At 45.3% G+C, this 24,777-nt stretch overlaps 1 protein-coding gene across 1 annotated transcript in view; it reads left to right on the plus strand.

Annotated features, from left to right (window-relative positions):
* The window catches only part of efcab6 (EF-hand calcium binding domain 6), a 74,787-nt gene that overhangs the window by 31,300 nt on the left and 18,710 nt on the right, over positions 1-24,777 (plus strand). Inside the window, exons 8-21 of the mRNA XM_035995942.1 lie at positions 1,974-2,107; positions 2,525-2,673; positions 2,845-2,946; positions 4,733-4,823; positions 11,638-11,883; positions 12,046-12,170; positions 16,264-16,401; positions 17,271-17,484; positions 20,040-20,154; positions 21,620-21,747; positions 22,875-23,104; positions 23,299-23,362; positions 23,447-23,565; positions 24,294-24,464. Coding sequence (XP_035851835.1) covers positions 1,974-2,107; positions 2,525-2,673; positions 2,845-2,946; positions 4,733-4,823; positions 11,638-11,883; positions 12,046-12,170; positions 16,264-16,401; positions 17,271-17,484; positions 20,040-20,154; positions 21,620-21,747; positions 22,875-23,104; positions 23,299-23,362; positions 23,447-23,565; positions 24,294-24,464 — 2,026 coding nt within the window. The remainder of the gene's footprint in view (positions 1-1,973; positions 2,108-2,524; positions 2,674-2,844; positions 2,947-4,732; positions 4,824-11,637; positions 11,884-12,045; positions 12,171-16,263; positions 16,402-17,270; positions 17,485-20,039; positions 20,155-21,619; positions 21,748-22,874; positions 23,105-23,298; positions 23,363-23,446; positions 23,566-24,293; positions 24,465-24,777) is intronic.

Below are 24,777 nucleotides of genomic sequence, written 5' to 3' on the forward strand. Positions count from 1 at the left end.
GGGGGGCAGCTTCTTCAGAACAACTTGGTCCATTAAGTTATGTAAATCATCCAAATATACATTAGTAAATGAATGTAACCCACAAAATAAATCTCTACTACTAAGCTCATGGTGACGTCTGAAGTCACCAACAATCTCTGTAATCTCATTAGTCACTTTTCTAAGACAAAATCTTCAAAAATCACTAGAGGGGTATTTACTGACCATCTTATTGTCGTAGAAAAAACCTTAAAATCTCTTAAGCGTGTGTTCAAGTTCAAGTTCATGTTTATTGTCATATGCATATTAGCACGAAGTACCACAGCAATGAAATACAATGTGCCTTGGCACTCTCTCAGCACCAGTCAATAATAACAATTTTAAAAACATAATAACATTTAAAACATCTAGGAATATCCAAACACAATATACATAAGTGACTAAATTCAGACCACAGCCCTCCTTCCTGTTGTGCTATCATTCAATAACCTTACTACCTGGGGGTAAAAACTATCCCTAAAACGTGTTGTGCGCGTTGGGATGCTCTGCAAACGTCTCCCTGATTGAAGGTGGGAGAAGAGATTGTATGCAGAATGACTAGAATCCTGCATAATACCTCGTGCCTTCTTAGTGCTGTGTTTCCAGTACATGTGTTGGAGCGATTCCAGTGGAACCCCCATGATTTTAGATGCAGTCTTGACTACTTTTGTCAGAAGATTAAGGTCATGTGAAGTAGCCCTGCCAAACCACACTACAATGTTCCCTGTCAGTATACTCTCAATTGTACAGCGTTGTACAGTGTTAACCCCCTTTTCAGGCATCTAACCAAAAACCCATTCAAAACATTTGAAAAAAAACTTTGAGACGAGGGAACCGGAAGTGCAAAACTTCTAACTCATTTCCGGGGTTAAGACTCATTTCTGCAGCACTGTATTGTTAACTTGATTATGGCGCTGGATTAAGGGTCATGGGATCGCCAAATTAATTACAATTCAGTTTAAACATGATCCGCTGTAAAACCGCGAGGCAGGGGGCAGAGCAGAGAGGCAAAGCGCAGCGCAGGGATACGTCTCGCTTTGCCAGACCTTCCTCCACAGCGCTGCGGAGGAGGGTCTGGCAAGTCCACACAGCCTTCTGGGATGGGAGAAAAACGTTCTCTGGTTTATTGGCATTTCTTTAAACCAATCACAATCATCTTGGGCGGCACTAAGCGTCAGACGGAGCCTCGGTGCTGCTCCCAAATAGTCTCAGGAAGGAACTTGTTTTGGTGGAACGTGTACGTTCAAAAGTAGTTTTAGTCGTGCAACAGAAAACTCAGATTGGACAGATAGTCTAGCTAGCTGTCTGGATTTACCCTGCAGAGATCTGAGGAGCAGTTAACCATAGTCCTCAGAAATCCACCAGAGTTTAAAATTACAACACAAAGAAAGAGGAAGGTAACAGACATCCGGCCGAAAAGAGGGACGGAACTTCCGGCGACAACGGAGCATTCCCAGAAGTGGAACGTTGTGGATATAGACTAGTGGCAATGTGGTCAAAGTTGAAATAATTTGAACTTTTGACGCCAAGGGTAAGCTTGTCTTCCCCGCTCTCCCCATAGGAAAACAAACTGTGGATCATGTGTAGGCAGCTTAAGGGGAAACCTGAACATAGAAATGTGTCCAATAGTTGTTGAGACATTTTACGCAAAATCACAAATGTCAACCTCAGGTTGGTGCGAGAGAAAAAGTTAGGGGATCACCAAAGTCATTAGAATTCATCCTCTTCTCACCATGGGTATCTGCACCAAATTTCAATAGTTTTTAAGATAGTTTAGTGTGGACCAAAGTGGTGACACTGCCATTATGCATCCACTGGCATGGCCAAAAACCTACACATGATTAAAATGAATTGCAAAGTCGAATCAAAATCCAATTGTAGCTTTAAACTACCTTGAACACGTTTGTGAAGTGAACACTGGAACCAAGAGTTATTGTAAAGATTCTGTTTTCTAGAAATGTGCAGCCGAGGCACAACGCCACCTGAGAAAGTTAAACAGAGGAAGCAGAGGGCAGAATCTCTTTCCAGTCTACACGATGCTCCATCAGCCCTGCGTCACAGGAAGCTGCAGACTCTCTTCTACGACAAGGTACTGCACAGACTTGTCTGAATGACTTTGTTTGTTTTGTTCCCCCTGTTTGCGTGTCACCATCTGGCCTTCTCCCCTGCATTATCCTGCTTACAGACGCAGGGCTAAATTGGCTCTAAGTGGCATGTCAGGATTCAAACGGCAGAGGGAACACTTCTAATTAAAATGTTTGCCCAGAAAAATCAGTTCCTGAGTTAGTGTGTTAATCACGGCTAATTTGGGGGAAAGGCGGCAGAGTCGCGGATGGCTCTTCTGTCTCATCCTAGAGCCGCACTGGGATGCTCTCCATGGCAACCAAAACCAGAGATGACTCATTTCCTGTCTTTATTAAGGAGAGAGAGAAAAAAACAAAGCAAGAGAGAGGTCTGTCTCTAAAACATGAATGTTTGTACATCAGTGTGTTCTTCTGCCTATCAGATGTGCATGAACTCTACCCCCGTGTGGCAAGCGCTGCAGGCCTTTGACACCACCAACTCTGGCCTGGTAAAACAGGATGTCCTCAGGGCCATTCTCAGCAGCTTTATATTTCCCATGAGCCCTCACTCCTTCCAGAAGCTGACCAACCAGTAGGGACAGCTATATTTTATTAATTTATATTTCTTTTCTCTTCCCTCTTTCTACCAACCTACTCTGCCTCAACCTCCCTGCCCTTTACTCTTTAAATCTTAAAATCCAGCTATCATCTATTCTGTGTAATATATTTTTCATGGAGTTTGGAAATGTGTGTGTATTTGCAGTTATGGTGTGAGAGCAACAGGGCCAGTGAGGTGGAAACACTTCTTGGGCCACTTCATGAGCCCGGTCAGAGACGAGGGCGACCCAAATCTTCACACCGACAGGTCAGTTTTACAATGATAGCTTGAGCCCTTTGTAAAAAAACAACGGAACCTACACATGTGGTGAGGTCATAGCAGAACTGTCGCATAAGTTTGGGCCAGCTGTGCGACCGCACAGGGCCTCGCGCCTCTGGGGGCCTCGCGCCTGGTACAAACGTGGCAGGTATTATACCTGCTTATACCATGGCCATGGCGTCCCAGCATTTCCGTCGTTTCGCTTGGCTAAGCAACATCTAACTCAACAGAAATGGGTTCACAAGGGTGGCCTCAGGGTTTAAAAATCCTGATATGTTTTGACACTGAGAGAGAAAGAGAGATATATAAATGAATAGTTGTTTGTTAGACAACGTTATTAAAACTTTCCAGTGGAGGTAACATTACATATCTCTCTCTCTCTCCCCCCTGTGTCAGAGAGACAGACATTGCGCCCTCGCTGTCGATCTCCCTCACTCTTTCTTACCTGTGACTTCTCCACATCTATTTATTTTCTGCGCGGGTTTGGTTGCAATTCCTCTTCAGTCCTCCTTCCATTTCCCTGAAGCTCTTCCCCCCATCTCGAAAGTCCTCTCTTTCCGCCTCCTTATTGTTAGCTGACATTTGAAATTAAATTCTCATTGAGATGCTATCAGATGCATTTTACACCCACCTACCACCCCCAACCCTGCATTAGCACTTAATATTGACCCTAACCTTAACAATGCAGAATTCTACAGTACATTCATGTACATCTGAGGGATATCGGGCAGTACATTCTCCTTTTTACAATGTCCATGCTACCTTATTGTTTGTCAGCTGGATTTTGTCTCTGAATCCATCACACACGGGCCAGTCCTTTTATTTGCCGCTGTGGCTCAGGAGGTAGAGCAGTCGTCCACTAACCAGAATGTCGGTGGTTCGATTCCTGGCCCCCCGCAGTTCTACATGTCTAAAAGTATTTTGGGCAAGAGCCTGAACCCCAAATGGCGTTTGAATGTTTATTCATGGCAGCCTCTGCCACCAGTGTATACATGTATGTGTGAATGGGTGAATGGTGGCTCGTGTTGTAAAGTGCTTTGAGTGGTTGCTAGGACGAGAAAAGGCCTATGTAGTCCATTATCATTTACATAAAAAACGATGCAGCCATTTGCGTTTTTCACCCAGAACCCCAATCTATCTCGTTACTGCTCCATCTAAAACCATGGCAGAACATTTCTGGAGATCTTTTAAGGTCCTGGTGCTGGCAGATTTACATATCAATTTACCACAGAAAAATTATTTCAAGTTGGTGATCGTGTATGGGTGGCAGTGTTGTAGTCTAGACCACCTAAACCGAGACCAAGTCATTACCAAGACCAGAGTGTATCGAGACCGAGACGAGACCAAGACTTTGAGGGGATGAGACAGAGACAAGACAGAGACTTTGAGGGGTTGAGACCGAGACAAGACCGAGACTTTGAGGGGTTGAGACCGAGACAAGACCGAGACTTTGAGGGGTTGAGACCGAGACGAGACCGAGACTTTGAGGGGTTGAGACCGAGACGAGACCGAGACTTTGAGGGGTTGAGACCGAGACGAGACCGAGACTTTGAGGGGATGAGACTGAGACGAGACCGAGACTTTGAGGGGTTGAGACTGAGACGAGACCGAGACTTTGAGGGGTTGAGACCGAGACAAGACCGAGACTTTGAGGGGTTGAGACCGAGACAAGACCGAGACTTTGAGGGGTTGAGACCGAGACAAGACCAAGGTCTTTGGAATCGACAGCCACATATGCCCTGCTTCTGATTTTATCATCTATCTCCTCTCTCAGGGCTTTGGAGCAGCCTGTCCTAGAAGAAGACACCCTGGATGTCCAGGACATTCACCCTCAACTGAAAGAGATTCCCCACCTGCTGGACACGGTAGGAGTCAGTACGGGGGACCCACATAATAGACTTTAATGAAGTGATGAATCTCCTACTTGTTCAAAAGACGCACTAAAACGCTGTCAAACCTCTCCCTTGTTTGCACAGCCCTTCGGTTGTAACAGACGAGATGGAAGTGATTGTGAATGTGACGAGACAGTACACAAGGGAGTAATCGCAGCAGATTGCTAAGAGACAAAGGCACATGCTCAGGTGTATGCTTTAAATATAAATGCCAGACAGCTTTACAGATGAGCCAATCATCATCCACAGCTTTTTTGATGGGCATAAACGTGATTAGATGATTGCATATGGCCACTGGTTAGCCACTCAGTCACTAGCCATATGTTCATCTGACAGCCGTCCCCTTCAACACGCCTCCGCATCCGGTTCTGCCTCTTTAATTTCAAATCAGTCTACTTCAGCTGGATGAAACTTTGGAGTTTGACTAAACTTTAGGGGAAGGGGGGTTGAATTTTCCATTAATTCACAGTTATGTTTGATGTTGCTGCCGCCACTCACAAAACAACGGTTGGCTTCCAAGTTTGAGGTGTGTGTGTGTGTGTGTGTGTGTGTGTGTGTGTCTGTGTGTGTGTGTGTGTGTGTGTGTGTGTGTGCGTGTGCGCGAAGCCTCTCCCAGATATGAATCACACATATCTATCTGCCAAAATCTCCTCCTTTTAATGGCATGGGAGGGAAAAAAAAAATCCATCCATCAACTGTTTTAATAATCTATTCAACGGGTGGGAGATCAAACAAAAGTGTCCTCACACCGCCAGCCAATAATGAGGTTTTTCACTCAGGCAGGTTGTAAGCCAACTATGGTTTTTAGACTCTCTCTGGGGAAGCATTCAAGAGCTCGGGAAACTCGCTATGATTCACCGTGTAACATAGACGTCAGATGGACGCGCTATTGTGCCATTTAGTAGTAGTACTATCATAATATTACAGTGCTTCTTATAAGGTAGTGTGTATCATAACCATAAGAAGGAGTGAACACAACACCATTAATATATATATATATATATATATATATATATATATATATATATATATATATATATATATATACTGTTAATGTAATCCAATATAATAGCCCTTTAATATAAGTGTTTGGATTGGATTTTATCTCTAATTTTATAACTCATTTCATGACATTCCTCTGGAGATTAATACTTTATTCATTAACTATCTAAATTGTACAATCTTTACTCATTTTTAAAAAATTCTGATACATTTCAAATGTGTTTTATTAATGCTCTTTTGTGGCGCATACAAATTGCAAAACTGTTTCGGTGCCATTGTCAAAATAAATTAGCCGCGGAACCCCTTGAGTACACAATTTAAGGTGGAACATCAGGATAACGTTATTTTGGAGTTCCATCAAAGAAAAGAAAGCGAACAGGCAACGGAGCTAACTAGCAAGTAGCTACTAGCAGTGACATGTCGACAAATGTCAAAACAAGAAGTAGAAGTATTTTGGCATTGCGGCTCAGCGCAGCTCTTTTTCTTCAGAGGCACACCCTTAAATCAGCATTTAAATGTTGATTTCAGAATTCGAGTGTCAACATTAGGAATGGCGCTTAGAAGCTTCACACTGTTCAGCACAGCTCTAATGGTAACGTTGACCGTTTTGATTGAAAACAAGCATCATGCATCGGATATATTGCTGTGCATTGTTATTGCTTGCTGCCATGCGCTTAAAGGTCCAGTGTGTAACATGTTTAGTTGTTCATTATCAAAATCTGTGTTCCCCGTTCACAAACTTTTTCTCCTTTTTCATGAATATTTACCTCCACCATCAATTCCTAGTATTCCTTTTGGCTTGAAATTTTACATTTGCATTGGCATGAACTGGAGTAGACGCGCCATATTCATGCTCCATCTTGATATACATTAGCCGGTAAGGAACATACAGGACATACTGCTCCTCCTTTTGCGTTTTCGCTGTCACATGATAAACTCACAGCTGCTGCTAATGCTGCTAATGGGTATCGTAGCTTCCCGGCCCCGGCAAGTTTGAAGAAGGAAACATGGAGGACCACACGTATTCAAAATCCAAATTTCAGGAACAGGAGTCTTCTTCTTCACCCAGAAAAAGAAAAATTTTGAAAAGAGCAAGAGACCGGCGTCATCATAAAAAAAGAGTGAACATTGGAGCTGCCTTCCAAAGATGGAAAGACCTGATGAAGGGGATCGAAAGAGACGCTGAACGGCTACCGTAGCTGTAATACCTACTTTGAACTGCGTGGTGGGAGAGAGTTGATTGATATATGATCTCAACGCTAGATGGGAGAAATTCCCACACATTGGACCTTTAAAGATTCTTTCTCATTCTAAAAAGTAGACTTCCCCTTTAGAGCCTGGATCGGGCCGAATTTTTCCGTCCGAACCCGGCCCGAGCCCGTCAGGCATTATGATATTTATGTCCGAGCCCAACCCGAGCCCGACACAGTTAAAATCTCGTTGTTTTTTTTTCTCATACTAATGACACATGTACGTTTGTTTGTGTGGAAAGCTTTTATTAAGCAACTGGAAGGCATTCGGAAATGTCAACAGATGAGCGCATCAGCGCACACGGGGGAACAAGCTCACGTTAATAAGCTGTTTAATTTAAAATGTTCAATGTGTTAACCATTCCTGCTTGCTTCGATTCCGACCGTGATCAGAAAACCAGGGGAGATTCGTTACCTCCAGGGCCGACGTTATATAACGTCGGGGTTAAAATCCCGTTTCTGGTGAGACGATGAATGAACTTGGTTTTCAGTCTGGGGTTTATCTCGGACACCACACACACTGTGTACAAAACTTAAACTTATTCCACCAACTCTGCTCCGGTCGCATCTACACGTCTGCTTCCTCTTTCTCTATCTCTCTTCTGCCCACTTTACACACACACTGAGCTCTCTTAAAGGAGCCGCAGCACCATTTTACAACAAATGCCTTATCGTGCTGATGTGACCGAGCCCGGCCCGAACCCGACCATCATTTCTAAATATCTGTCCGAACCCGGGAACCATCACCTTATCGTAGTGGAGAGGTTTGTGTGTCCCTATGAACCTGAGGGCTGTGTTGTCTGGAGCTTTGTGCTCCTGGTAGGGTCTCCCAAGGCAAAGTGGTCTCAGGTGAGGGGCCAGACAAAGAATGGTTCAAAAACCCCATGAAAAAACGAGGTAGAGATGATGTGACCCTGCCCGGAGGAAGCCCGGGGCCCCCGTCTGGAGCCAGGCCCAGATGGAGGGCCCGTCAGCGAGCGCCTGGTGGCCGGGTTTGCCACGGAGCCCGGCCGGGCACAGCCCGAAAAAGCTACGTGGCACCTCTCTCTCCAACCCATGGGCCCACCACCTGTGGGAGGAACTGCTGGGGTCGGGTGCGCTGCCACATGGGTGGCAGTGAAGGTCAGGGGCCTCGACGGACCAGACCCGGGCAGCAGACGCTGGCTCTGGGGACGTGGAACGTCACCTCTCTGTGGGGGAAGGAACCGGAACTTGTGCGGGAGGTGGAGCGCTACCAGTTGGATCTGGTGGGGCTTACCTCTACGCACAGTCTCGGTTCTGGAACCATACTCCTGGATAGGGGTTGGACTCTTTTCTTCTCCGGAGTTGCCCAGGGTGTGAGGCGCCGGGCGGGTGTGGGGATACTCACAAGTCCCCGGCTGAGTGCCGCTACGTTGGAGTTTACCCCGGTGGACGAGAGGGTCGCCTCCCTACGCCTGCGGGTTGTGGGGGGGGAAAACTCTGACTGTTGTTTGTGCGTATGCACCAAACAAGAGCACGGAGTATTCGGCCTTCTTGGAGACCCTGAATGGAGTCCTGTATGGGGCTCCAGTAGGGGACTCCATAGTTCTGCTGGGGGACTTCAACGCGCACGTGGGCAATGATGGAGACACATGGAGAGGCGTGATTGGGAGGAACGGCCTCCCTGATCTAAACCAGAGTGGTTGTTTGTTGTTGGACTTCTGTGCTAGTCATGGATTGTCTATAACGAACACCATGTTCGAACATAGGGATGCTCATAAGTGTACTTGGTACCAGAGCACCCTAGGCCAAAGGTCAATGATCGATTTTATAATCGTTTCATCTGATCTGAGGCCGTATGTTTTGGACACTCGGGTGAAGAGAGGGGCAGAGCTGTCAACTGATCACCATCTGGTGGTGAGTTGGGTCAGAGGGTGGGGGAAGACTCTGGACAGACCTGGTAAACCCAAACGGGTAGTGTGGGTGAACTGGGAACGTCTGGAGGAGGCCCCTGTCCGACAGACTTTCAACTCACACCTCCGGCGGAGCTTTTCGTGCATCCCTGTGGAGGCTGGGGGCATTGAGCCCGAGTGGACAATGTTCAAAGTTTCCATTGCTGAAGCTGCGGCGGGGAGCTGTGGTCTTAGGGTCTTAGGTGCCTCAAGGGGCGGCAACCCACGAACACCGTGGTGGACACCGGTGGTCAGGGAAGCCGTCCGACTGAAGAAGGAGTCTTTCTGGGATATGTTATCCCAGGGGACTCCGGAGGCAGTTGCAAGGTACCGAAGGGCCCGAAGGGCTGCAGCCTCTGCCGTGAAAGAGGCAAAGCAGCGGGTGTGGGAGAAGTTCGGAGAAGACATGGAGAAGGACTTTCGGTCGGCACCAAGGTGCTTCTGGAAAACCGTTCGCCACCTCAGGAGGGGGAAGCGGGGAACCATCCAAGCTGTGTACAGTAAGGATGGGACGCTGCTGACCTCAACTGAGGAGGTAATAGGGCGGTGGAAGGAGCACTTTGAGGAACTCCTAAATCCGACTAATACCTCTATGGTAGAGGCAGAGCTGGAGGATGATGGGGGATTGTCGTCAATTTCCCTGGTGGAAGTTGCTGAGGTAGTTAAACAACTCCACAGTGGCAAAGCCCCAGGGATTGATGAGATCCGTCCAGAAATGCTTAAAGCTCTGGGTGTGGAGGGGTTGTCTTGGTTGACACGCCTCTTCAACATTGCGTGGAAGTCGGGGACGGTGCCTAAGGAGTGGCAGACCGGGGTGGTGGTTCCCCTTTTCAAAAAGGGGGACCAGAGGGTGTGTGCCAATTACAGGGGTATCACACTTCTCAGCCTCCCCGGTAAAGTCTACTCCAAGGTGCTGGAAAGGAGGGTTCGGTCGATAGTCGAACCTCAGGTTGAAGAGGAACAATGCGGATTCCGTCCTGGTCGTGGAACAATGGACCAGATCTTTACTCTCGCAAGGATCCTGGAGGGAGCCTGGGAGTATGCCCAACCGGTCTACATGTGCTTTGTGGATCTGGAGAAGGCGTATGACCGGGTCCCCCGGGAGACACTGTGGGAGGTGCTGCGGGAGTACGGGGTGAGGGGGTCCCTTCTCAGGGCCATCCAATCTCTGTACGACCAAAGCGAGAGCTGTGTCCGGGTTCTCGGCAGTAAGTCGGACTCGTTTCAGGTGAGAGTTGGCCTCCGCCAGGGCTGCGCTTTGTCACCAATCCTGTTTGTAGTATTTATGGACAGGATATCGAGGCGTAGTCGGGGTGGAGAGGGGTTGCAGTTTGGTGAGCTGGGGATCTCATCGCTGCTTTTTGCAGATGATGTGGTCCTGATGGCATCGTCGGCCTGTGACCTTCAGCACTCACTGGATCGGTTCGCAGCCGAGTGTGAAGCGGCTGGGATGAGGATCAGCACCTCTAAATCTGAGGCCATGGTTCTCAGCAGGAAACCGATGGAGTGCCTTCTCCAGGTAGGGAATGTCCCCAAGAATCCCCAAGTGAAGGAGTTCAAGTACCTTGGAGTCTTGTTCGCGAGTGAGGGAACAATGGAGCGGGAGATTGGTCGGAGAATCGGCGCAGCGGGTGCGGTATTACACTCAATTTATCGCACCATTGTGACGAAAAGAGAGCTGAGCCAGAAGGCAAAGCTCTCAATCTACCGGTCAGTTTTCGTTCCTACCCTCACCTATGGTCATGAAGGCTGGGTCATGACCGAAAGAATGAGATCCAGGGTACAAGCGGCCGAAATGGGTTTCCTCAGGAGGGTGGCTGGCGTCTCCCTTAGAGATAGGGTGAGAAGCTCAGTCATCCGTGAGGAGCTCGGAGTAGAGCCGCTGCTCCTTCGCGTCGAAAGGAGCCAGTTAAGGTGGTTCGGGCATCTGGTAAGGATGCCCCCTGGGCGCCTCCCTAGGGAGGTTTTCCAGGCACGTCCAGCTGGGAGGAGGCCTCGGGGAAGACCCAGGACTAGGTGGAGGGATTATATCTCCAACCTGACCTGGGAACGCCTCGGGATCCCCCAGTCGGAGCTGGTTAATGTGGCTCGGGAAAGGGAAGTTTGGGGTCCCCTGCTGGAGCTGCTACCCCCGCGACCCGTTACCGGATAAGCGGAAGAAGATGGATGGATGTCCGAACCCGGCCCGGCTCTTCGGGTACCGTCGGGACCCGTCGGGCTCGGGTCGGGTATCCATGCCTTATTCTCCTTGCAAGGAATCGATTCCTCCTCGAATAATTCATGCGATCCCTTGATTGGACTTCTCTATTGATGACTTTTCGATTTTTTTTTTTTTTAATGCAACAGATTTTTGAAACAACACAGTTATACTAATTGTTTGATAATGATGGCTTTAATACCCTTCTAAGTGTTGGAAATACTTAAACAGTCAGCCCGGATTAACTTTTCCCTCTATGCCCTCTGCTCTATGACATGGTGATCAGTTTTTTACTTGGGTCCTACATTTGCCCTAACTACGCTGCCCATGATGATACCTCTCCCTGCTATGATATCTGCCCTCATTATGTCCCTGTGAGACTATACAATTTGAAAAAGAATGCTCCCATAGCTTTTTCTTTCCAGAAGGAGGCAGGTTGGAACAGAGCAGACCTGCGACATTTGCTGGAGAGACCAGGTGGGACCCAGCCCCAGACCAGCTCACAGGTCATAGAGCTGCCTAATGCACTGGACCCAGAACACACCGGGGTCATCCAGCTGGCCAACCAGGAGAGGCTCAACCCCAGCATCACCTCTGCTCCACCACCACCACCCTCCCCTGCAAACACTGCTGAGACCCTGGGTGTCCCAGAGGAAACTGAAGAAACTGCTGTATGCTTATTTAACATTTTGCTAGTGTGTGTGTGTGTGTGTGTGTGTGTGTGTGTTAGGGCTGCACAATATATTGTTTTTTTTTATTTATTTTTTTTTTATCGACATCGCAATATCTATATTAAGGTGGAGAGTTCACTGCTGGACAAGCTGTGTGAGCAGCTCAGTTCCGTGCTGGCAGCTCTGAAGCTGTGTGACCCTCAGCACACTGGATACGTCACCCAGGAAGAACTGAAGAAGGTCTTAAGCTGCTATAGCATGCCCATCTCAGACACACACTTCAACAAGTAAGAGACACACACACACACACACACACACACACACACACACACACACACAATGCAGTAATCAAAAAAAGATGGCAGTATTCAGAAATACATCAAAGCAACGTTGTGACCTCGAGAAGAAGAAAGAGGGCTGATATGTAAACATGACACATTTCCAGCAACTTTCCAGCATGTATGCATGTCTGTAAAGCTCACTAATTAGCATGCTGCATTTGATTTGATTAAACAGAACATAAATTACCGCACCAAGCTATTCTTCGCCTAGAAATGGTTACAGCACATCAAATCAGAAGCTGTGGCATTTATATCTCGGTTCATGTACAGGCTTAACAACCAAGATACCTTAACAGCAAAACTAAAAAAAAAAATTCCCAAAATGTCAAAATATTTTTCTTTACCTTTTCTTGTTGCTAAAAATATTTTTCAAGATACTGGAGATTTACAGCAGCTCAGGGACTGTCACTGCCGTCATTGTAACCCTCATGTTGTCTTCCATTCCACCGTGTACTTGTCGTCCTGAAAGTCAACCCTTCTTCTCACGTTTTCGTCTCTTTTATCGCCACTTTTTTTTAAATGTTGTTGGCTCTTTTTTTGACGTTTAACGCTTCTGTTCACTACCATGTATAAACACCACTAACACCAACTTATTATCAGTTTTACACTCATTTTTGGAATTCATGGTCAGTACACCTCATTTATAGGAAATTGTACCTAATTCGGTAGTTGAAAATGCAGAAATTATGAATTATTTAGACTCATATTAAAGGAAGGATAATTACAGAAGGGTAAATGTCAATTTTCAGTCTGTTTTTTTTTTCTTTCAAATGCTAATTTCTTTTATAAAACACCCAAAAGTCAATGAAAGTAGAGATCCTATCTTTTGTTGTACTTGCGAAGCGCGATGTATGGAATCATCCAAATTAGGTAGTTAAAAAGAAAGCCATATTTCTGATATAGACATTTTGAAAAAATGGGTCTAATTTGACCCGAAGACAACACAAGGGTTAAATTAAATAACGCAGAGTTTTGCAAACACTCTGCATCGCTAAGCTCAGCTCAGCGGCTTCAGGTTGCTCTGCTACTTGTCATCATGAACTGGCTCACAGTTCAGACAAAGAAAGAGGGAGAGCACACAAAAGGGAGATGTGAACAATCAGTAACATCAGTAGTGCATGTGAGTGATGCAGGGAGTGGAAAATAGTGTATGAAGATGTTGCATGCTAAAAGAAAATACAAAACCAGGCAAACAAACAACCCAGAAGACCATGGGGGAGCTGAGAGAGAGAGAGAGAGAGAGAGAGAGAGAGAGAGAGGGATCCTCCACTTGCCTCCCTTCCTCGCGTCTTAGTCTCTCCCCCTGAGGAAGCACAGGAGAGACACGAGGGAAATCATGGGAGGAGAGGGAAACGAGGAAGTAGGCTCGTTCAAGGTGAGTCAGGTCTGCGCAGAATCGATCACCGGCGATTGCCGCCCAACGCATGCCAGTTAGATTTGTGTCTGATTTGATCCGACTTGCTCTGACGTCATGTACACGTGGGCAACGATAACCTCACGAGATCAAGGCGGCCGCAGTTTTCTGAGCCAGGCAACTGCAAGACCCAGGCGGACCCAGGGCATGCTGGGAAACTCTCAGCTGATCTAACAGCTGATTGGTTCAGAATTGACTCGACATGATGATGTTTCATATAAACTTTTTATTGATTTTGATTTGGAGGGATTTTAGTTGCTATATGTCTGATTTAAGGCTTATTCTGTACAGAACACGTTGTGTGGGTAATAGTGACGTTTAGAAGTCAGAGAGACTAAATCTGTTCAGATTAATGATCATCTACAGTCTGTTGTTTACTGACATCTGCAACAGATTGTATTAATAAAAACAACTGGAGAGTATGTACAAGCCGATATATGGATCTGATCATATTTTATTAAATTGGAATCGGACCTAACAGGATGTGAGTGTTTCTGTGACCTCCTGTTCAGCCTGAAGGCTGCTGGAAACGGCTCTAAACTGTCCAACTTGACCGCGGCTTTTTGTCACCGCCCACTGCTGCCGCCGCCTGCTCTCATCCACTATACAGACAAGGCGCAGTTCATCTCGAACGAGCCTCTTGTGTTTTTTGTGGGACGAGACGTCCTTTCCTCTGAAGCGTCACGTGAATTCGTCGGCCGTATGGGCGAAGCGAGCAACAGCTTTCAGCTGCACTGCTTACAGGAAGGCTGCTCTCTGTTTCCTCGCTCATAGCACATCGGTGATCCCTCCCCCATGCTCGCTCCTCGGGGCAGAAATAAGAGCTTTGAGACAGCCTTCGCGAAGGGGAATAGTACAACTTCCGGTTCAGCCGAGGACCGAGGAGTCATCAAATAAGGACAGTGAGATCCAGCCCAAGAGGGGTCGTCGAGACTTCTGTTTTTGTAGCCAATCACAGTGCAACCTGGAACACAATGCCATATTATATTTGAAATTCAAGTTGCAACGGAATACGATTCTGATTCTTTAGCTGCAAACAGCTGCACCTAGGTCAGGCAAGAACCAATGGGAATCGGTGTCCTTTAAGTCAGGGACATTAATTAGATGCACCTGCCTCGTTGAACTGATTAATGAGTCCCTGCTTACACTGGACCTCCTGGCCTGTTACTGTTTTGATTAAGTAGTTTGAGTGACTGCAGGATGTGTCTCACTTTGACTTTCAGTTCCAGAAGCTCTGACCACCTTAGCTAAAAGATCAAGATCTCCTGCTAAATCGGGCTGTAACGTGTAACACGTAGTGCAGAGGCTGCCACACACAGTAACACACTTGGTTTACAGCGATGTCCTAGAATTGTTGTGGGAAGATAAGCATATGGCTATTTACTTTGACTCATAAATATCTTCTTAAAAAACAACTGTTTGTGCTGTATTTACATATATTTTCTACAGCTATGAATCCTACAGTAATTGTTTTCATTAAATAAGAAACGAATGCTGCAAAGCCTATTTACAGTAGCAGGTTGTTGTTGGAGTAGGATGTTTATACAGGGCTTCATTGCCTTTAAAGCTGCACTAATTAATATTTTCTCCTACATTACACAAAGCGACAAAAAAATTCTGAGCAAATACATCACTGTCGATGTTGCGCCGATATTTTAAGGTTGACTCATGGTGCTTATACAAAATGTTAACACAATGAGAGTGTTGATAAATCACCAATAATGTGGATATAATGACTAAGTGGGTAAAGGCAAATAATTAAACAGCTAGTAAGTCTGGTGAGTTCAGAAAATGATATCACTTTGCAGCCTTTAAAACCAGAAAAAAGACAACCCTTGTGTCCTATTACGATATTATGATATCCAAAATTTAAGACGATATCTAGCCTCATATACCGATGTTGATATAATATCGATATATTGCCTATATATATATATATTCCCCTCAGCTCTATGGAGGTTTTTTGGACTCTTTTGACTCATTGTGTTGACTGTATGACCTGCATTTTCAACTCTCATTAACCTTGTTTCCAGCAGCAGGAGGCAGCTGTTTATTTAGCAAAAAAATCTCCTAAAATAACCCACCAGGCACCTAACGGCAGATTAGCAACTAGATGGTTGACATATAGTGGAGTATCTAGCCAGCCGATTTTTCACAGGAATTGGTGGAGACCAAAATAGAGCTGAAATAAAAACAACTTTGTACGGTGATGATGATATATCAGAAGTTGTGTGTAAAACTTGTTCCTCTGCCCCCAAGGGATACATTTTTTTTATTGCTGTTAAAGTAGACACAGTTTAAGAGCTTTAAATAACTTTTTGATATTAATGAACGTTCGTTACATTGAAGCCATTGCAAAATGAGTTGCTACAAAGCTAATTCATTTTTTTAATCCTCCGTGTCCTCCTTGGCTACTGGCAACTGCGTGGAGGAGGGGTGGGGGAAGGCTTGTATCATGTGGACGTGCTGACAGTTTTGTTCTCATTACTTAGAATTCCTCATGGGGGCGACAGAAGCATGCATGGGATGTTTGACTGCTAAGTGATAAATCTATGACCTGCTCAGTTTGGTGTTGAGTTTGGGGTTTTCTCAGCTCACTCTCAAACATTCTCTTTGTGTTTCCAGGCTCTGTGAGACCTCCAGCTCTAGACCTGCCAGTTCATCCAAGCTGGTTTATTACCCTGGCTTTCTCCGAAACCTGGGAGTACCACTAACAGATGAAACACACACATCCTCATCCCACGAGAAGAGTTACCATGAGAGGTGAGCGTGGGGAGAGACATACAGAGTACATGGCTCAGACCTGTGCTGTAATGGCTGTTGTCCTACTGTATCAAATATAGCAACATTGCATTAACTCTTGTGTCTTAGGTAGTCAGACACACATCCGATTGCCCCTCAACTCCCAAAATGAAAACCACCTGTCAACCATCAACCATCAACCATCAGTCATTGGTGACCCTGTGGAATTCACTTTGTATTCACTGGTTATCTTTAGTGCCTAGGATTACGTTTAATTACTCCCGTTTGACATACGTAGCTTGACATTCTTGGTCATTTACAAAGGTCTGATACAGTGTGTCACCCCACCTCCAGAAGTTCTTTGAGACATATATCTGCCATTAGGTATTGAGTGTGTTTCCACCTGAAAATAAGCAGGATTAGTTTGGCATCTAGACACATTATTTCCACGTTTTAAGATTTTTGGGGATGGAGTGTAAGACTTGTCTTACACTCAGACAGACTGTCCTGCAGAGAAAATGTCAGTTGCCTTCCTCTAACCCGAACCCCTTAACCTGATAGGGTTAATCTGACCCCCTAATCCATCAAACCTTTGATTGGTCCCTACATATGAATTCATTTTTGTTTCTTGAAGGGTTGAAGTACAGACGTCATGCCAACTTATTTATTGTAAGAATTACTCTTCACATTTGAAGATGCACTGTTGCATTTATTTTAGATTGGAATACAGCATGAATTGCTCTGGTTTCACTTTTTACTTGGAACTGGGTTTAACTCCAACTTTATTGGTCACTTGGAGTTGTGCAAACAGGCTCCTGACTGCAGCCCTGGCACGCCATCTTTTATTATAGTCCCATTCTTTACTGAGCTCTAACCAATTTGCCCTACAGGCTATGCACATCGCCTCAGTCGCCCCTGCAGTCAGTCAGCGGACAGCGGCCTCCCTCCAGCCCTGAAGTCAGTTCGGACACCTGCAACATCCTGGACATTGTTTTCCAGAGGATGAGAGTAAGGTTAGAGCAACGCCAAAGCAGCCTGACTGACCGCATCCAGGCCATCACCCACAGCTCTGATGGGACGCTGTCAGAGACAGATGTACGGAAGGTGAGTGGGGAACAAATACAAGCTACATGACCATCTTAAAAGCAGACATACTAAACCCTGCCAATCTCCACATGGATGTGTACGTTGTAGATATTGTAGATATATTTGTAGAGCCTGATCGATTCATCGATGTTGGCCTATTACAGACATATCGGTATGTATCTGTATCGGTATCTATTTTGTCCAATATGTGCCCATATGACAACCTATCCATATAAGCAGTACTTGGGGTGATTTGGAAATGGTGTCATTACGTAGTTCTTTATTTAAATGGTCGGCAATTGACTGATACTGAACATACAGTAGTGATGTTTATTTAGCCATTTATTACCTCCGCCAAGTAGGGTATGTTTTTGGTTCAGTTTGTCGGTCGTGACGGAAAGTACTTGCCTGATTTTCATGAAACCTGTTGGAAGGGCGTATCATGGGCCAAGGACGAACCCATTCAATTTTGGAGCTGATCTGAATCACGGGGTGGATACACAAATTATTTTCACTTTCTTTAACATTGCGAGATAGGGTGTTTGTGCTGCATTCATGTGGTGTTGGAATAATTACAAAAATGTTTTCCCGACTGGGAAGATTCACACTGCATGAACATTGTGAGATAGAGCATGCCTCGGTGAAGGTCTGCCCTTCTAGTTTAATTTGTATTTATTCTTTATTTTTTTTTTCAGTGTTCATTTCTAGAATTGGTTGAATGTAATACATTGTATGTATAATAATGTTAAATATTCTTTAATAAAGTTATCTGTTTAAGAAAGCAGCCTTCTGAGTACCTTTGAATAGTTATATAGATGCAATTATTTTTTTTTATTCTGTAGAATAACGGAGTTGAGTTATAACCGAGCAGTCTGATGTGTGTAGAGGTCTGTGTTGTTATACTGTTTCACTGAACGGTCATGCGTTATGCATCTGCTGGTCCCGAGTCATGCTTGTGGTTAGGAAGCGCTTAATTTGATATGCAGCAGAGCATTTAAACGCCAACGTCGCAGTCGATCATTTTCATTTAATTGTGGGAAGCTAAAATCTTGATCGCAATTCATATTTAATTAATTGTCCAGCCCTACGTTTGTGAGAAGATAACTCAAACTTGGTTCTACAAGATGCAGGTTTAGCCAGATTAGGGACTGTATGTAAATTATTGTCGTGGGAGAGGGTTGAGCTGATGGCAGCCATGACAGACAGAGCTATATCACAATTATAAAACAATTCATTCAGTAGGTAAATAAATACACATACTGTTAGGGTTGGGTACCGTTCACAATTTTATTGGTACTGGTACCGATACCAGTACCTCACATTCGTTTCCGATACCAAACAGTACCTTTTTTCGGTACTTTCCCTCTGTAATAACAAAAAATGTAATTCAGTTGTAACAATCATTCCAAACCTATTTATCCTATTTACTTATTTAGAACATTTTACACTCAAAATAAAACAAAACAAAAAATCACCTCCCCCTCCCGTCCCTACAACCTATTCAATTGAATAGTTATTCATTCCTTACTCACTGTAACTTTTATTCTTGTATTTGTATATTTTTCTCTTTTAGCCAGTATATTTTCTTGGCCATTTTTAATTGCTCTTTAATGTTTCATGTAAAGCACTTTGAATTGCCTTGTTGCTGAAATGTGCTGTAGAAATGAAGTTGCCTTGCCTTACAGCCTCAGCCTGTCAATAAAACTGCTGTTGTGCCTGCTTGTCTCAGAGGAAGTGCACCGCAACTGCTTTCGGCCCGCCGTTAATATCATATCGCAGCAAACGCTGTCTACTTGAAGTTTTGAAAAAACTGTAACCATACTTGCAACCGCTTTATCGGCTTTGCCGTGACTCACTGTGACTTCAACAAAACTGCAGAGACGACATAGTTTGCTTGAGTTTGTTTGTGTGTGTGTGTGTGTGTGTGTGTGTGTGTGTGTGTGTGTGTGTGTGTGTGTCGGACCCCCGCTCTCTGTCAACATGCAGAGAGGACAGAGAAGCTCGTGCTTACGTGCTCTCAGGTTACGAAATTTGGCACCGCTGGATTTAAATCCAGCGGTGCCAAATCGGTCCTTGGTAGTGCTGACGTAATTTGGTCGGTACCAAAAAAAAGTACTGAGTTCGATACCCAACCCTATATACTGTACATATAACAAAACATACATTTAACGGGGCGGCCTCTAGCTCACCCAGTAAGAGCTCATTCGCCCCATGTAGGCTGAGTCCTTTGCAGCGGCCCGGGTTCGAGTCCGACCTGCTGCCCTTTGCTGCGTGTCATCCCCTCTCTTTCTCTCCACCTTTCCTGTCTATCCACTGTCACTATCAAATAAAGGGAAAAGCCCCAAAAAAATAATCTTTAAAAAATAAAAAAAAATAAAAAAAACATACATATAACAATGTGTATTGCATTTTACTGTGTTTTATTTAGGCATTATAAATCTTCCATAGCTGGTTAATAAAAGATACAGGTCAAATTTCCTAGCGTATCTGTAATAGTCAATGAACCCAGCCTGAAGCACAGTGCAGTGCAGCAGACTGTCAACTTGTCCTGCTTTCTCTTCTTTTACCCCTAGATACTAGAGGACAGCTGGGTCATCTTGGACGATAAGAATTTCCACAAGTTGACTGAACAGCTGGGCTTCAGGGATGGACGGATCGAGCGCTCGTTGTTCCTGGTGAAGTACGAGGGTGAGACAGAAGAACGGCAGCCAGAACATCTTGACCAGCGGCGTCAGCAATCCCATCAGTTCTGCATGGCAGGGTTTTCATTGCTTAAATAGAGATATTTAAAGTCCCTTCCTACTCCCCACCAGGCTCCCGTCCCCCTCCACTCCATCTCGCCTTGCATCCCAACTCCTACCCACCCACCGTGATCAAACATAAGCCCCCCTGCTTCCTGTAAAATGATGTCTTTCTTAGCACATGAGCCATTGGAGAAATCATCCTGGATTATAAATAGAGTATAGAGAAACCTCTCCGTCTCTCAAGTAACAGAGCGGGGAAGCACAGATTCAGAATCACACTCATTTTTGCTTGTTTGGGCTAATTATATGCTTTGGAAGCAGAAAACAGAGCAGCGGGGCATCGCTCTAATTTGTATCCTCTTAAAAAAAAAGAAAAAGAAACGCACTAGAAAGAATAAAAAAAAAAAAAGAAAAAATAGAATCATCAAACAAAGCCAGGACCTAAAGTTAGTCATGTTTGCAAGGCATACAAATCAAGTTTCCTGAATTTAGAATACAAGTGTGCGTCTAATTAAATATGAATTAGGTCAGGCAGTTAAATGCCCAGTGCGCTTTAAGACATGAAGGGTGTTCTGTGGAGTGTGGAAAAACAGTAGTGATTCCCAAAATGGAACAAAAATTCCAATTTGTTGGGTATAATACCCTCACAAAGACTAGGAATTTAAGAGCCAGTTAATTATCTGCCTGATTACTTCAACTTCAACTTTCAACTTTATGTGTCCCCGATGGGCAATTGGTTGTGCAGCATCTTGTGCAACATAAAACAGACTTGAAACAACATCAGTCAGGGCAGCATAGACTCAGCATCACTGCATCAGTGAACAAGCATGATCAGAACAGCAATAAGAACAATCCAGAATTCGATTCCAGAATTTTTTAGGTGGGGTGGCACAGAGGGCACCAACAATTTGTTGGGGGGGGGGGCAACATTTGATCGGAATACAGCATAGAAAATCTGCTTACAAGTATAGGAAATAAAACATCCCAGTCATTATTTCACTTGTTTTCATTTAAAAAAAATGTATATCCGAATACAATACACATTATCTATAAGCTGAGTCTGCCACTTTAAGTAAAAAAAAAAAAAGTGTGTTCCATGATATCAGAAGTTTGAAAAGTCACCATGGAAACATTATTTGGTCATATGATGAGGGCTGGGAAGATTGGCAGAACAGGCAGCCAAGTGACAGTACTCTGATCCAATGGAAATCCCAATTGTCAGATTAACAGCACTCTAGCCCAAAGGATGGGGGAGGGCACAAATCATATTTCGGGGGGGGGTGGTGCCACCCCATGCCCCCCTCTTGCCCCGCCCCTGAGAACAATAACTAAATCCCCCATCGATTAAAAGGCCAAATATCAAAACATCTGTGATTTAACATCTGTTTTTTTCCCCGTGGTTTCTGTAGAGGCCACAGCTAGCGACGGGCAGCAGCGCTCTGGGGGTCATGGTGATGAAGATGAGGTCGGCCCCTTGCTTACTTCAGCTGAGCAGTGCCTGGCTGTCATGAAGACCAGCATCAAGATCATCCATGGGGTGAGCAAGACGTTCACAGGACGTCTTTCAGACCAGCTGCTAATTAGCAATGCATTCAGCTGCTATTTTAATTAATAAAAAAAAGACTGATGTGAATGGCTGCTTTGGAGCGAGAGATGCTGTGTGGAATGTCCCCAAACATGAACTTCTTTTACAAAGTGTTTTGAATATTTACATTTTAACAAAGTCTCAAAGTAGATGATAAATAGTCTAAAAATGAATTGGGACTCTTAGTGAAACAGGGCTAAGCTCTTCCTTTTTTTCTGAATCCTTCGACAACATACGGCCAACTAGAAAGGAGGAGAATGAGGAAGCCGCTAGAAGCTAAACAAAAGTAATATGAACACGTCTATATGAAGCCATTGTGAAGGTTTTAACAAAGAGACGTCTTCAAGAGCGGCCTTCCTGCATTCTCGCTATAGACGTGTCGCACAGCAGCAGCAGAGGGCTGGCGTGCAGGTTTGCACAAATCACGGTGAGCACTTCACACTGTAATCAGATTCATGAGCTGCTCCAGTGACACCCTGGAACTTGCTATTGGTAAAAGTCCAGTTTCGGCTACCACCAACAGCGCTATGGAGCTGTTCTTTTATGAGCGGGTCCCTGTTTTGTTTTATCCGTTGAACGCACACATGAATGCACAAGCACGTGTGGGTGAGGCGATACACAATCCTGCCAATGGTTTCACTCTATTCCAGTGATCTACAGGTGGTGGTAACATGCCGAGATATGCAGCAATACACCAACAAAGCCAGGGAATAATTATAACATCACCATGAGCATTAGCTTGGTGGCTAGCATGAGCCACTTGTCATGTAGTAGTAGTAGTTGTCTGTTGTCTGTCCTGTCCCTTGTCTGTCTTAAATGCTCTACTTTAAGTAGCAATTGCACTTAATGTATAATCTATAATGTTTGTGCACTAAATGTCGTTTTTATATGTTTTAAATGTGTGACACCACTTGATCCATGGTGAAACGTTGTTTCGTCTCACTATATACAGTGTATATGGTTGAAATGACAATAAAACCTACTTGACTTGACGGACTCGTCTTGACTTGACTTGACTTTCTTGGAATGAAAACTCTTAAGCATGTCTCTGTTCTGATAACGCAGTCTCCTCCCACCAGGACAATCTGACGGCGTTCCGACTGATGGACAGGAAACGTAAAGGCGTGGTCGACTGCAGTGACTTCAAAGGGCTGTACAGCAGCTTGGGGTTTTTCTGCAGGGAGGCAGAGTACCAGCGGCTGCTTGATCTGATGGGCCTGCATCCCGGGGGCAATCTCAACTACGCCGAATTTGTCCACGTTGTTGAAAACAATGGCAAACGCAAACAAGGGACACAGACGGCACGTGTGTGAGTCTGATATGGTTATTATTACTGATGCTTGGACATTTTGGTGTTATTGTCTCTCTATATTTCTTATGATTGTACTTTCTGTTGTTCTGTTTTTCTCTTTGTAATCTGACTCGATGACATTGAAAATGAGGGCCGCCCCTCAATGATCTCTCGAGGTTGAATGAATGTTTGTTCTCCGTCTCTCCTGACAGACAAGAGCAGCTCCATGAACTCCTGGCCTGTGAAGCTCGCTACAAGTGGGCAGACATGTCTAAGGTCAGTAAAACTCACAGAAAGCACACCTAAATTGATTATTTGCATGATGCAACGATCTGGACCTGTTCCTCTTTTTCCCGTCAGGTGCTGTGCCAGTTTGACACAGACGGCCAGGGTTGGATCCATAAAAAGAGCTTGAGGGGACTCCTCTTCACCTACGCTCTCCCCATGAGTCCCGAAGAGTTCGACCAGCTCTGGTCGAGGTAAGAGATACCCAGCTGAGGCCTCACAATCACTACATCATATAGTGCAGGGCCAGACTGATCTCAAGAAGTGGCGTATGTATGACACGCCAATTCGTATGCCAAGACGCATAATCGCTTTTTAGCGTATGAATCAACGCCGTTTGGCCTCCGTTGACTTACATTACCTTGCGATTGCGTGTCAATTTACGCCGTAGCGAGTAGTATGAAAGGCCAAAAATTTGCGTAGGGAGGTTGGTCGGGGTGGAGAATGGGTCAAACACAGGACTTTCACCCACGAGACCGGGGATCGTGTCCCGCGTCTTCTTTTCCTAAACCCAACCCCGTTGTTGTTTTCCTAAACCCAACCCGTTCGCCGTGATGCCAATTCCTCGAGCCATCTTTCCTGCTCCGTCTTTGTGTTGCTCTTACACTGTTGCCCCTGGCAAACGATAGCGTAGGATCCCAAAATGGTGGGCGGGCTCAGACATCTCCCAAATCGTCACGTGACAGCAAGCTATCATGACGTATGTCCTCATTGTCAATACAGCGTAGCCATACACGTCAAAATGCAACGTGCAGTATACGGTAGACTTACACGCAGATGGGTCAAAATGCGTACAGACAACACGCCACTTGGAAAGTGGCGTGTTGTCTGTACGCGAAGTCTGTACGCGAAGTCATGATGTCACGTTGGCAGGGCTCTTGTCTGTGCCAGCCACAATTTGTTTTACTTCATCTTTTGACAGGTATGACCCAGAGCGCCGGGGCTGTGTGGCAGTTTGTGACTTCCTGGAAAAGCTGGGGTTTCATCACGAAGGGGATCTCGGGCCTCGGAGCCAGAAGCTCAACCAAGCTGTTGCCCAGAAGAACGCTGACAGACCAGTGTCCTCTGACGCGGCATCACTCGAGTGCATTGAGTAAGCGAAGAAGGATACTGTGGGCAATTTTAGGTTACCCATCGATCAATTCTCTGGCGTTTATCCAGGTCAGCAGGCTAAGTAAGGTAGCCCAGATATTCCTTCTCCTCAGCCCACATCCTTTCCCCAGGCCAGATGGTATATGCAATCCCTCCAGCATGCTTTGGGTCTGCTCCGTTGTCTCTTCCTACATTTGCACTCGCCTGGAATGCATCCACAGGGAGGCATCCCAATCAGATAGCCGGCCACCTAAACAGACTCCTTTCGATCAGTTCTACCCTGAGCTTCTTCTGGATGTCTGAGCTTCTTACCC

This window comes from Sander lucioperca, chromosome 20 (genome assembly GCF_008315115.2).
Source record: "Sander lucioperca isolate FBNREF2018 chromosome 20, SLUC_FBN_1.2, whole genome shotgun sequence".
Taxonomy (NCBI): Eukaryota; Metazoa; Chordata; class Actinopteri; order Perciformes; family Percidae; genus Sander; species Sander lucioperca.